Below are 13573 nucleotides of genomic sequence, written 5' to 3'. Positions count from 1 at the left end.
CCCATCAAGTTAACGTGCAAACTTGTAAAGATTGTTCAATGCCCAACATTACCCCGAAGCCCTATCCCCCCTAATGCAAACCCGGGGGTTCTAGGGTGCTGAAATGGCTAACAATTCGCGTGAGGCTGCGGTCTACAGAAAACAGGCCATGACACGCGAAAACAGAGCCATTTTGGGGCAATTTGGCCCGGTGTGGCGAGCGGCCGCACTGTAGTACCGCGAACTATCGTTGCTTACATTTTTCAAGCAAAAACACACAAAACCAAGGCAAAACATGCTACCATGTCTCTATACAAGTATGCAAAAGCGACGAACGGTTCATTAAACGAAGTTGTTGCAGGTGCGCAACGACCGTTCGTGACAATACGACATCGACGAGACGATGTCACAGAAAAACGAGGCGATGTTGCATATATATATATATATATATATATATATATATATATATATATATATATATATATATATATCTGCGATGTCGCCAAGGTGACGTTGCCTCTCTTCTCCCCACGCGAGGCGATGTCGCCATGGCGATGTCGCAGAAAAACGAGGCGACGTCGCCTTTCTAAATATATATATATAACAGTGATTTAAAAAGCGTTAGGTGCCAAGGTCTAAAAATGCTCGAGGCGCTAGGCACTCGCTCGATCGAAGCGAGACACTAAAATATAAAAATATATATTATAATTAATAAATATAATTATTTAAATAAAAATATGATATTAAATTAAGAAAATCTTGCAAAATCACAATATCACAGTAACAAAAAGTCTCAAAATTCAAAACAATAACAATAATTTCAAATAAATAAAAATTAATAATATTAAAATCAAAATAATATATTATTAATCTAATAAATAAAAATATTGTTACTAGTATACAGTTAGCAGTATACTGTTAATATACTGTTAACAGTATACTATCGAAGTGAGAAGAGTGTGAGTAAGAGGAAGCGGGAGCTACGAGCAGCGACAGTGACAGTGGTAGTAGCGAGCAACAGGAGCGGGAGCGGCGACAATGGCAGCGGCAGCGACAATGGTAGCAGCGAGCAGCGGAGAGCGGCGAGCGGCAACGGGAGCGGCGATAGTGGCAGCGGCAGCGGTAGCGATAGCGGCGAGCAGCGAGAGCAGCGAGTGACGCCAGTGGCAGTGGCAGCAGTAGCAATGAGCAACGGCGAGCAGGATTAAGGTTGGGAAGTCGTGAGAGGAAGGTTGATATTGGTGGTTTAGTTGGTTCGATTGAACCAACTAAAGCACCGGAGACCGAACCAGACCTAAAACGCTGGTTCAGTCGCATTGTTTAACCTGGGCGCTCACCCGAAGAGCCCAGGCGACACTTCTTTGAAGCGCACCACCTGGAAATGAAGCGAGGCGCTTAGGCCTCACCTCGCCTCACCCGAGCGCCTATTGAAATCACTGATATAAAAGTAAAAAAAACCTTATATATATATATATATATATATATATATATATATATATATATAATAGTTAGAAGAGGTGAGACAATTAGCATTAATGGTAAAAGGTCAATTAAAAAGAACCTTAAAGAAACTTTGTTGGAAACTATAAATAAAGATTTAAATGTTCTTAATTTATATTGTAATGACAATTAATATCAATGGTAAAAAGCCAATTAAAAAGAACATTAAAGAAACTTTGTTAGAAACTATAAATAAAGATTTAGATGCTCCTAATTTATTTTGTAAAGATCTCCGTGGTAGCAAAAGTTCTATGTATAGCATTACTATAGGGGCCAAGCTCAACGAATCGTTCGTCGCTTTTGCATGCTTATACAAGGGGCCAAGCTTAAAAGGCAAAACCCTAAAACCTGACGGATGCTTCTTGTGAGAGGATTGCACATGGTGAGGGAGTGCCCACAGAAACAAGCACTTAATGCCTTAACAACTTCAATCCACCCCCCCAAATCAGACAAAGGCAAGGCCATCACTCTTGGTTCGAATAGTTCAGAATCCAACATCGACAATAAGGAGTCGTAAGGACCCCGGATGGGAGCAATGTGTTTGTTGAATGCGTTGCAGGGTCAAGTGGGGGAGAACTTGAAGTCTAAAGATGTTGCCATAGAAAGCAGGGAGCAATGAGCTGATGTATGTTGACATCAAGCTCAATACCCGAACAACCCGTGCGATGGTTGACACAAGCGCCACTCATAATTTCATTGTCGACAGAGAAACAAGGCGACTTAGGCTAAACTAGGTGAAGAACCCAAGTCGGATGAAGGCAGTTAACTCGAAGGCTAAGCAGATCTCCGGACTAGCAAAGGTGGTACACATTAAGATCGGGACATGGAGCGGAAGCACAAATATGATGGCGATGCCATTGGACAACTTCCAAATGATTCTTGGAATGAAGTTCATGCATGCGGCAAAGTTGGTGCTAATGACATTCCTAAACTCCCTATGTATAATGGGAGGTGACAACCCCTGCGTGGTTACTATTTCTCGAGAAGGAACCAAGGACCCACAACAAATATCAGCATTACAACTGAAGAAGGGGGTGCGGTGCGAAAAGGAGATTTAACCTTTGTGGTTGCTGTAAAAGCTAAAGCCACTTGACGGGGAGGCCATTTATGAACCTACTATGGTGGCAAACATCTTGAAGGAGTTCACAGATATCATGTCGCCCGAGTTGCCAAACACTCTGCCACCACGCAGAGGCATGGATCATCGTATCGAGTTGGAGCCGAGAGTGAAGCTTCCAGTGAAACCACCATACCGCATGGCCCCTCCAGAGTTGGCAAAGCTCAGGAAACAATTAGATGAACTACTAAGCGGTGGTCTCGTCTGTAGTTCAAAAGCATCATTCAGAGCTACAGTTCTCTTCCAAAAGAAACAAGATTGAAGCTTCCAATTATGCGTCGACTATCGGGCCCTAAACAAGGTGGCGATGAAGAATAACTATCCTATCCCGCTCATTGCGGACTTGTTTGACTAACTGGGCAAAACAAAGTATTTCTTAAAACTCGACCTTCGGTTGGGGTACTGGCAGGTGCACATTGCTGAAGGCGACAAAGCGAAGACTACCTATATAACCAAGTTTGAAGCATTCGAGTTCTTGGTGATGCCTTTCGGCTTAACCAACGCTTCAACCACATTCTATATTCTCATGAACCAACTATTCAAGGAGTATTTAGATAAGTTTGTGGTTGTCTACTTAGATGACATCATCGTTTATAGTCAAACGCTCCAGGAGCATGTCGAGCACTTTCGAGCAATTTTTAAGGTCCTTAGGGAAAACACTTTGTCCGTGAAAAGGGAGAACACTTTGCTCAGATGGAGATTTTATTCTTGGGGCACCGAATCGGTGGCGATTCCATTTGGATGGATAAATCAAAGGTGTAAACTATGGCGGAATGGCGAACCAAGGTCTACCATACCGAAGCGTACCGCCCATACCGGGCAGTACGTACCGGTCCGACAGGTTATCGGTACGCGGACCGCCCGGTACCGCTACAGTGCTATAGTACTATACTGTAGCACTGCTATAGTGCTACAATATTATACTGTTAGTACTGTAGCACTACTACAGTATGAAAAAAAAAAATATTCGGTACACCAGGGCGTACCGCTCGGTATGCCCTAATGTACCACCCGGTACACCGGTACCGTACCATACCGAGCCCGGGTCGAAACACCAGTATGGTACGGTACAGCGAACCTTGTGGTGAACACTAAGGAAAGTACCGGAGTTGAGATCCTTCCTTGGTTTCGTCAACTATTATCGGCGCTTCATAGTTGGGTATTCGAAGCGCGTAGCTCTACTGACAGAGTTGCTGAAGGAGCAACCTTGGCGACGATCCGACAAATGTGAAGTGGCATTCCAAGATCTAAAGGCTACTATGTTGGAAGAACCGATACTTAAATTGTCAGACTATAGGAAGCCCTTCGAAGTCCATACAGATACTTCAGACTTTGCTATTAGGGGAGTACTAATGCAGGAGGGTCACCCGGTGGCCTATGAGAGCCGCAAGCTCAACGAAACCGAGTGGCGGTATCTAGTGCATGAGAAGGAGATGACAGCGGTGGTCCATTGTCTACGAGTTTGGCGGCACTACCTTCTTGAATCGTGATTTGTGCTAAGGATGGACAACATCGCTTTGAGTTCCTTCCAAACTCTAAAGAAACTCACCCCAAAGCAAGCTCGATGGCAAGACTTCCTAGCTGAGTTTGACATGGCAATGGAGTACAAGCCCAGAAGAGCCAATGTCGTGGACGATGCTTTGAGTCGGAAAGTGGAGCTAGTGAATACCATGCAGCTAGAAGGCGGAGGCCAAGCAAGTCAGTTGTGCTCCAACTTCCTTTCCAGAATCAGGGATGGACTGCATAGTGATCCGCAGGCAGTAACCCTGATGTAACTAATCAAAGAAGGCAAGGCACGACGATTTTGGGTCCAGGAGAGACTCGTCTACACCAAAGGGAATAGGGTTTATGTTCCTCAAGAAGACAATTTGAAGCGTAAACTCTTGAGAAAGTGTCACGATTCCCTTTAGGCCGGACATCCGGGCATTCATCGAACATTGGCTCTTATGGAGTGGGTCTTCTATTGGCCGAAGATGGGAAGTGATGTGGAGGAATATGTTCGAACTTGGCTTACTTGCCAATAAGATAAGGTAGAGCAACGGAAACCGGTTGGACTTTTGGAGTCGTTGCCCATACCAGAAAGGCCATAGGAGAGCATTTTCTTGGACTTCATATCAAGCTTACCGATAGTAGGGGGACTCGGATCGATACTCGTGGTGGTCGATCGGTTTTCAAAGTATGCAACATTCATTACTACACCCCTACACTATTCAGCAAAGGAGGCGGCCAAGTTAATGATAAAGAATATGGTGAAGTATTAGGGAGTCCGGCATAATATCATCAGTGATCGAGATGCTTGGTTCTTAGGGCGATTCTGGACTGAGCTTTTCAAATTGATAAGGTATTGGCCACCCCTAGATTGATGGTCAAACTAAAAGAATAAATTCGCTCCTTGAGCAATATCTTTAACACTACGTGAGTACCAACCAACAGTAATGGGTGAAGCTATTAGACATTGCTCAATTCTCCTACAATTTGCAGCAGAGCTCTGCATCCAACAAGAGCCCCTTCGAGATCATTACGGGACAGTAGCCGCCGACTCCTCACACCTTGGCAATTAGTTATACCAGGAGTAGTCCACCAGCTTATCACTTTGCGAATGAATGACACCGAAATGTAGATATTACACGAGCTTACTTGGAGAAGGCAACCAAAAAAATGAAGAAGTGGGCAGACTTGGGAGGGCGACTACAGGAGTTTAAAGTTGGCGACTTGGTGTTGGTGAAGCTCCAACCAATATCTCTCCAGTTCTTTAGGCAAAAAGTGCACAAGAGATTAGTGCGCAAGTACGAAGGACCCTTCCCAATTATCAGCAGGGTAGGCAATGTTTCCTTCAAGTTGCAATTGTCGGCGTGGCTAAAAATTCACAATGTCTTCCATGCAAGCAACTTTAAAGCCTACCACTCAGATCCGTAAGATACTTACCAAAGTGTTCCAACTCGGCTACCCCTCTACCAGAGCTTCCTATGAGAAGCGAGTTGAAACCATTTAGCGGATCGCAAGACAAAGCTACCCAATGGAGTGGAGCAAACCAAATACCTGGTAAAGTAGCGAAAGCTTCCCCGAACAGAAGCCAGTTGGGAGCCTGAAGATGCCCTACAACATGAAGAAGCAATCAACAAAGCCTACCAACAAGCGTCATTGAGGGTGTCGACAGTTTAAGTGGGGGAGAATGTCACGAACGATCGTCGCACACCCATAACATCTTCGCTCAACGAACCGTTCGTTGCTTTTGCATACTTGTATAGATGCTTGGCAGCATGTTTTGCCTCAATTTTGTATATTTTTGCTAGAAAAATGAAAGCAAGAACAGTTCACAGCGTTGCAGTGTGACCACTCACCACACTGGGCAAAACTACCCAAAAATGGCTCTATTTTCACGCGTCATGGCCTATTTTCTGCAAACCATAGCTGTGAGCGAAACGTTAACCATCTCAGACCCCTAGAACCCCCCAAGTGGCACAGGGGTGGATGGGGCTTCAGGGTAGTGTTGGGCGTTGATCGATATACACAAGTTCACATGTTAACTTGACGGGAACTTGCCATCACGCCCGACACCCGATGAGCAGCCGTTTGTGGACTTACGACTATTTGTTTTGCCTTCTAAAGTCTTTATTTTCTCCTTCCTCTCTTTTATCTCTTGCACTCAAAGTGTATGCTGAATTGCTTATAAAGCTTCCCTCTTCGCAAGACGTCGAGACTTACTCTTTTTACAAGTCCTTCGGGACCTGAACGAGGTTACAAATTAGCTGACTCTTTGCAGAAGGATATTGCAAGGGCGCGTTATGACTTAGGCAATCCCAGCTAAGTCCGAAAAGTTGGCGCAAGAGTGTTTCACGACTTAGGCAATTCTAACTAAGTCCGTGACAATGTGCCAGAACACTAGTACCAACAGGACAACCAATACATATTAGTTCAACTAGGGACTTATACGCCTAGTCGATACAAGACAGCAAACCTTGCTTCCCATTATATTGTTGGTTCATAATGATACAGCATCTGCCATATTATTTCATTAGCAGCACATAATTTACTAGGATTAAATACGGTGAAAAAAGTTCCACGCATGGTCCTGATAATATGCAATATTGATATGAAGTGGAGTCACACTAAGGACCCACACCATCATATTAGTGGTAAGAATAGGTATATGATGTTATTATACATCAAATTTGTTAGTCTTGATTGCTTATAAGCTAAAACATGTTTGTGTATGCATGTATCTTTAGATAGAGAACATGTTCCTTTTTCTACATATGTTTCAATATAATATTTATCGTTTTCTATACTGAAACAACTTTAATTTTATGAATATTCTATGTATATATCAAGAGAAGTTGGGATACTGAATTTTATGAATATTTACTGTTTTCTAGACTGAAACAACTTTAAGATCTTGACCTACTGAAATTGACCTAGAAGTGTGTCACCATACTGTCACGGACAAACTTCTAAACAAGGTGTTTGATGTAATGCTTATGTATGTCCGTGTCTTTTGGCATGTTCATGCCTTGTATAGCATGTAGAGGGGCGGCCGAAGGCTTAATAGTCCTATTTTAGTTGGGTTGGTGGCCTCTTTAGGCTTGTAAATAAAGGTTGTGTCATGTGGACACGTGCGAGAGATTTTTGGTCTGTAATGGACCATTTTACCCTTTGTTGTGCCATTGTTCAGAGCTTGTAAAGTCTGTTTGTAATTTGCATTGTCTATGAAGTGTTTTTCGGAGATGTTTGCTTGTGGATCCCGATTGAGGCGTTCTCTCTAACCCGTTCTCTCTTTTGGTGGTCCTAAGGGACAATGGGAGGCTTCGGGGAGGTTGACCTTTGCGGACGGACACGCAAGGGTGCCGCACGACTTAGGCAAAACCAGCTAAGTCCGTGATAGATGGTATCAGAGCGGGACAAGCACTCATAGAAACACTTAGCATGCAAACGTGGGGGACCTAGCAGGACTGCGTTGAGGGCAGTCAGCACACGCGCGACCGTTTGTGGGAAAACGGGCATGGAGATGTAGGGAAAAGGAGTCGCTCAGAGGAGCGGGCATCTGAGATTGGCATTCAGAGGAATGGCCAACCCTTCGCGCAAGAGGCACCACGAGAACAGGCAAGCTTGGAAGAATGTGGAGCGCACAAAGGTTGGGATGGCTGAGTTTGAGCTACGACTCAATGTTGACAACTATACTTGATGGTGCTCAAGGCAAACGAGGCGCTTGGTAAAGGATGAGACCATCCAAGGTGGAATGAGTTGCTCAACGACCAAAAGAGTTATGCAAAGCTCACAGAGGTGAGGGGAATTGCTAACTCGAAGAATTTGGTACTCATGCATGGGCTTGTATGCGGACGATGGAATGTTCGTGGCCATCCTAAGGCGACCGAAACTCGGCGCCATGGAGCATTGAAACTTTCTCTTCGGCATGTGAAGGATACGTCCGTAGGAGGCTGAAGTGTGCAACGAGTTCAGCATGTTGCTAGGCCTTGAGGGGTGCAGCGGGGACTGTATTGACGGGGAGTCGCAATCTAGCAAGTGCGTTTGCAGGAGGCAGAACAATGCATAGTTTGTTCAGCAGATCGGAGTAGTCCAAGGGGATGGTGGTCTCCGAAACGAAGAGAGATGTTGCTCCAATGGGACAGTTATCCAGGAGGGAAAAGTCCCGGCTCTCCAGAGGGAGAATCATGTGAGACGGACCTCACATATTGAGGAGGAGTACCTCAACAAACAACAACTCCACGAAGCTCGATGGACTGAGCAAGCGGCGAGGAGTCGTCGCATGATCTCGCTTGATAGAATGCATTGGTGGATGCATTGCGAGATCAAGTGGGCTAGCGACCCAAAGCAACTTAAATGAAGGCACACTTGGAGTCGATATGGAGATCGGACTCAAGGGAGGGTTGACCCGTGGAATGGTGGGCGCGACGGCCACCATCGACTCAATGCAAAAACGAGGAGCGGAGCAACTTGAGTGTAACTTGGCGAAGTACTCAAGCCGCATGAAGGGAGCCAGCATAGAAGTTAGAACATGGAGCAGAGGCACAGTGCTTTCCTTAGACAGAGGTCAAGGACATGAACTCTTGCAGAGGCAAGAGTAGGATCATGTTGTTCCATGGGTCCTTCTTTCTGCCGGAGCAGACTCATCTTGCATGGTACCAAAGACGAAGGGAGCTTCGCGGCACATGCACCTTATCTCGGAGAAACATTTGATGGAGGAACTAAGGCGACTCAATTTGCGGAGGTGAAATTGGGTTCAGAAGGCCTTAGCACGGGGCAAGAGGACTTAGAGGTGGGTACTCTTGAAGAATATGCCACAGTGTTGCCATTCAAGTTGCCATGAAGGAAGCGGTGTGCAGCGGAGATTGTGCTGGTAGGGTCAGAGGCCCAGGATCCAGACAATGGTGCACAAATTACAGTGAAGTCGGTGGACTTCGGGAGCTACTAGGCGACGGACTGTCCTAGAGCGGTGCTTCATCTAGGTGTGACCCAAGAGTGGGTGGATGAAGGTCGATTGCCAAAGGAGCGAACAAAATCGAAGGTGGACGAGACCCTGCGATGTATTGGCAGAGGCCACACATGGAGGGTTCACAATTCGAGTTTATTCCACAAGGATCAGAATGCAATGGAGATGTCACCAGGAGGCGACATGGTGCAGCGGATCGTGGTGGAACAGTTCGTGGCAATGCGATACACACGACCTAGTCCTGGGAGGGACTAGATCATATGGAGGTATGATCGGGAGCTACTGGGAGCTCCACTTCGGTGAACAACACGACGGCAAGAAGGGCTATGGATTCAAGGATTGAAGGCCATGGTACCGCAGAGGCGGGTCTTCCGTGCGTGCATCGAATTTTGCGGCGGATGAAAACCTTGGTCATCAGCATATGGGAGCTGGGTTCCACCAAGGGAAAAGTTCGAATGCAAGTACCAGTGAGTTCCATGGGAGGAACTTGATCATGCAGAGGTAATATCGAAGCAGCTGGAGAGTTGGACTGCTCCAGAGCTCATATTCGCTTAAGGGAGCCCGGCAAGTCAGAGGACAAGGCCGAGTAAGCGAACGTTGCTACCAAGGAAGCTAAGGAGAACAGAATCGGTGCAAACCCTACAACGTGATGGCAGAGGCCATGCATGGGAGTTGCAGTCTGTCTTTCCATCGACCAAACAGACTGCTTGGAGAACACAGAGGTGTTGAAGCAGGGGGTCGAAAGGGGCGAGGAAGCGACGACGAGTCCAGAGGGACTTAGCTACCCAAAGTCAAGCAATCAGTTAGAATGAAGGTGAACTCGGAGGAGTGTCACAGAGGCATATCTATTGATTGTGAAGAAAAGGGATGTAGATGCGAGGCGACGGATAGTAGTGCCATGGGCATGGCAGCGCCATGGTACCGCAGAGGCGGGACTTCCGTGAAAGTCATTGATCCCTTGCTCTCATGGAGGGAGAGCGCTTGGTCGTGAAAGGGGCCGAGGAGGTGGAGCATGCAGAGGCAATCTCCAAGTACTGAGACAAGGCTGAAGGGCAGAGGCCGAGGAACTTCGTAAGACCGGTGTCAATGAGCTTCTCATCAAGATAGCCGAAAGTGAAAGACTTCGGGTCATGCAAGAGTGCATAACCAAGGAATGAAGCAGGCAGTACGCGGTACTGTACCTTTGCTACTCAGTGGAGTAGGCGGCAGGGTTGATGGAGAAGACGGTACAATCCTAGAGGCGACCAAACCTATGAGAGAATTACTCCAAGTTGGGGTGAAAACTTCCTGCATTCCAGAAGTTCAATGGCATTGAGAAGGTGAATCACAGTAACTAACTCAACGCAAGGAGTGCAAACACTTCAAGTGCTTCAGAAGTGTGAGCAAAGAGCAGGCGAAGGCCAGTAACCAGCTCGATGCATGAAGTACAACCTCGAGGAGGCGGGCAAAGTCAAGTAACTTTTGCCTTCTCAACTCTCAAGAGAATAGGCGAAACCGAGTACCCCAATTCTCTTATCTATCCAGCAGAGGAGCTCTGCACAAGTTCAAAGACCCTTCGAAGATAATGAAAGACAATAGTTGTCAAATCCTCACCAACGGTGATCAGTGCTACTAAGAGTAGATTGTCCGCTTCATTTCCCAACGAAATGCCAATCGAAAGCGGAAGTGATGCGAACCTACTTGGATATGACAACTAAGTGAAAGAAGAGTCAATGAGCAAATTTTGTGGAGGAAGGACCCAAAACTTCAGAAGTTTGCGAGATGATGCTCGTTAAAGCTCCAACAAGCATCCACCCAGTTCAAGCAGCATGAGGCATTTGAGAGACTGGCGCAGTAAGGATGGTCTTTTCCTTCATCTGGGAGGATCCGCAGGAATCAACAAGGATCAACGCAACTCAACCAACCCCACACCAGAGTTAGAGTCATTGGTGAGTTGAAGCAGCATGGCGGATCAAAGGTTCGACTACTCAAAAACAGCAGCGGAGAGCAGCTAGGAGCCAAGAGGCGCATTGTAGCTGGAGCAAAAGATTGAAGACTTAGCAAAGGCGAGGAGTTGCAGTGTTGACAAAGGCTTCAACGAGGACGTCGAAGGAATAAGTGGGGGAGAATGTCACGGACAAACTTCTAAACAAGGTGTTTGATGTAATGCTTATGTATGTCCGTGTCTTTTGGCATGTTCATGCCTTGTACAGCATGTAGAGGGGCGGCCGAAGGCTTAATAGTCCATTTTAGTTGGGTTGGTGGCCTCTTTAGGCTTGTAAATAAAGGTTGTGTCATGTGGACATGTGCGAGAGATTTTCGGTCTGTAATAGACCATTTTACCCTTTGTTGTGCCACTGTTCATAGCTTGTAAAGTCTGTTTGTAATTTGCATTGTCTATGAAGTGTTTTTCGGAGATGTTTGCTTGTGGATCCCGATTGAGGCGTTCTCTCTAACCCGTTCTCTCTTTTGGTGGTCCTAAGGGACAATGGGAGACTTCGGGGAGGCTGACCCTTGCGGACGGACACGCAAGGGTGCCGCACGACTTAGGCAAAACCAGCTAAGTCCGTGACAATACGTGGCAGTGTACGTGGCATATTGATGCATGCATCGATATGCCAACATGGCTTGGATCGTGCAGATCTAGGTTTTGGTTGGTTGAAAGCAGCCTAAAGTATACCGTGATACATGTTGGTATATTGAGTGTTAATACGATGGCATAGATGAAACCTGTACCGGTCTAACCATGGAACGACACATATATGACACCTGAAATGTCAATTATTGAAAATATAATATCAACATCCTCAGGTTGAGGCAATCAGGTTTTGGTTGGTTGAAAGCAGCCTAAAGTATGCTGTGATACATGCCGGTATATTGAGTGTTAATACGATGGCATAGATGAAACCTGTCCCGGTCTAACCATGGAACGGCACAGATCTGACACCTGAAATGTCAATTATTGAAAATATAATATCATCCTTAGGTTGAGGCAATCAGACAAGGTAAAAATAACAGAATTGGTATTCTTTGGGATATCTAGAAGACTAGAACAACAAGTAATTATCCTGAATACATATTTCAGATATTAAACAGCCGACAGAAGCAGTTGATTAATTCAGAATTAGTTTTAAAAGAATATTTTTAGCATGCTAAATGTTCTTAATTGCTATGCTATGTAAGAAAAATCTATAAAATTTTGAGCTACATTGAGAATTCCAAAATGAAAGGCGAAAACCTAGTAAAGAGAAAATAGGAATTAATTTGTCAAAGATCAAACTCTAAATTCTTCACATATCATTTATACTTGTTTCCTAACAGAACATTTAAAAGTGCAAATCATGATCAAATTCCAATATTCATAGTAAGAAACAGTCTCTTCATGACCACTGGAAGACAATGTATGAATTAGAGAAGGAAAACAATCTTCCAAAAGGAATCAAAGAAAGAAAAAAACAAATAGGAGCAGGTGGATACCTTAACTACTAGGCCAGAAGAGTGCAGCAAAGAGAACAATCTAAATTTAAAAGTGCATTAATATGAGGTTTTTGAACAATTGGAAGCTGCAAATAGCTAGTTTTTCTAGTTTGCAGGTGATTTAAGTAGTTTTAAACAGAAAAATAATGCTCCCTACCTTCACACGCTCTAGGATTGTTGTCCTGTGCCTCTGCACTGCTTGTGACTCTATGGTGACAGCCTTCATCAGCATGTTGAGTGCAACATATCTAAAGGAAAATGGTAAAAGTAATTTATAAATGATACCATCTATAGAGACGATTAAAAAAAAAAATTTAAATTAGAGAATATGTAGCTAACTATCCCTTAATGCAAGTACATCGAACAAAAACAGATTGACACAAATTGCTCTGAAGAAATAATGAAGATTTCTCTGAAGATATAAATGGTAGATATAAGAGCAAAAGATCATTCATGAAAGAAAATGTTGATATTTAGATGACTCACAGAAATTGAATTTTTAATCTAAAAATAACAAAGAATATAAATGTGAATAATTTTACATAGGGTTCTTAATTTCAATTTATACCACCCAGTATAAGCAGTATGTACCGGTCCGAGAGGATACCGGTACGCAGACCACCCTCTACCCAGTGGTACTAGTGTTTTCGTATCGAGCGATATGAGGTCTGTGCCGGGTAGTAACAATCAAAATCCGATCGTTGCCGAGTGTACCGATCGATATGCCCCAGATTTCGACCCGATATTTTTTGACTAGTACCTCTAGATATTTTTTTAGGTTTTTCAGTTCTTTTTGGGCTTACCATCAGTATGCCTCGATATACTATCGACATGCCTCGGTACGTACCGTACTGAGTAGGACTCAGTGCACAAGTACGGACCGAAATTGAGAACCTTGATTTTACATTTAACAAATGTAGGAAAAAGGCCACTTTTTACAAACACTAACATGGAGTATGTGTATGGAGTCATTCCACATAATATTAGTCATGAATGAAAATCTTGGTCCAATACCAATACCAGTCATAAGTGGAGGGGCACAATAATGGTATTGCACAACATAGTGACATTCA

General features: G+C 44.6%; 1 protein-coding gene across 5 annotated transcripts in view; it reads right to left on the bottom strand.

Moving 5' to 3' along the window:
- The window catches only part of LOC135595156 (AP-1 complex subunit gamma-2-like), a 104179-nt gene that overhangs the window by 63755 nt on the left and 26851 nt on the right, over nt 1-13573 (bottom strand). For all 5 annotated transcript variants that reach the window (XM_065085708.1, XM_065085707.1, XM_065085710.1 and 2 more), the window contains one exon: nt 12658-12748. In XM_065085708.1, the coding sequence (XP_064941780.1) occupies nt 12658-12748 (91 nt within the window). The remainder of the gene's footprint in view (nt 1-12657; nt 12749-13573) is intronic.

Source organism: Musa acuminata, chromosome BXJ1-10 (genome assembly GCF_036884655.1).
Source record: "Musa acuminata AAA Group cultivar baxijiao chromosome BXJ1-10, Cavendish_Baxijiao_AAA, whole genome shotgun sequence".
NCBI lineage: Eukaryota > Viridiplantae > Streptophyta > Magnoliopsida > Zingiberales > Musaceae > Musa > Musa acuminata.
Note: the sequence above shows the minus strand (reverse complement) of the source record. Positions and strands in the feature narration are given on the sequence as shown.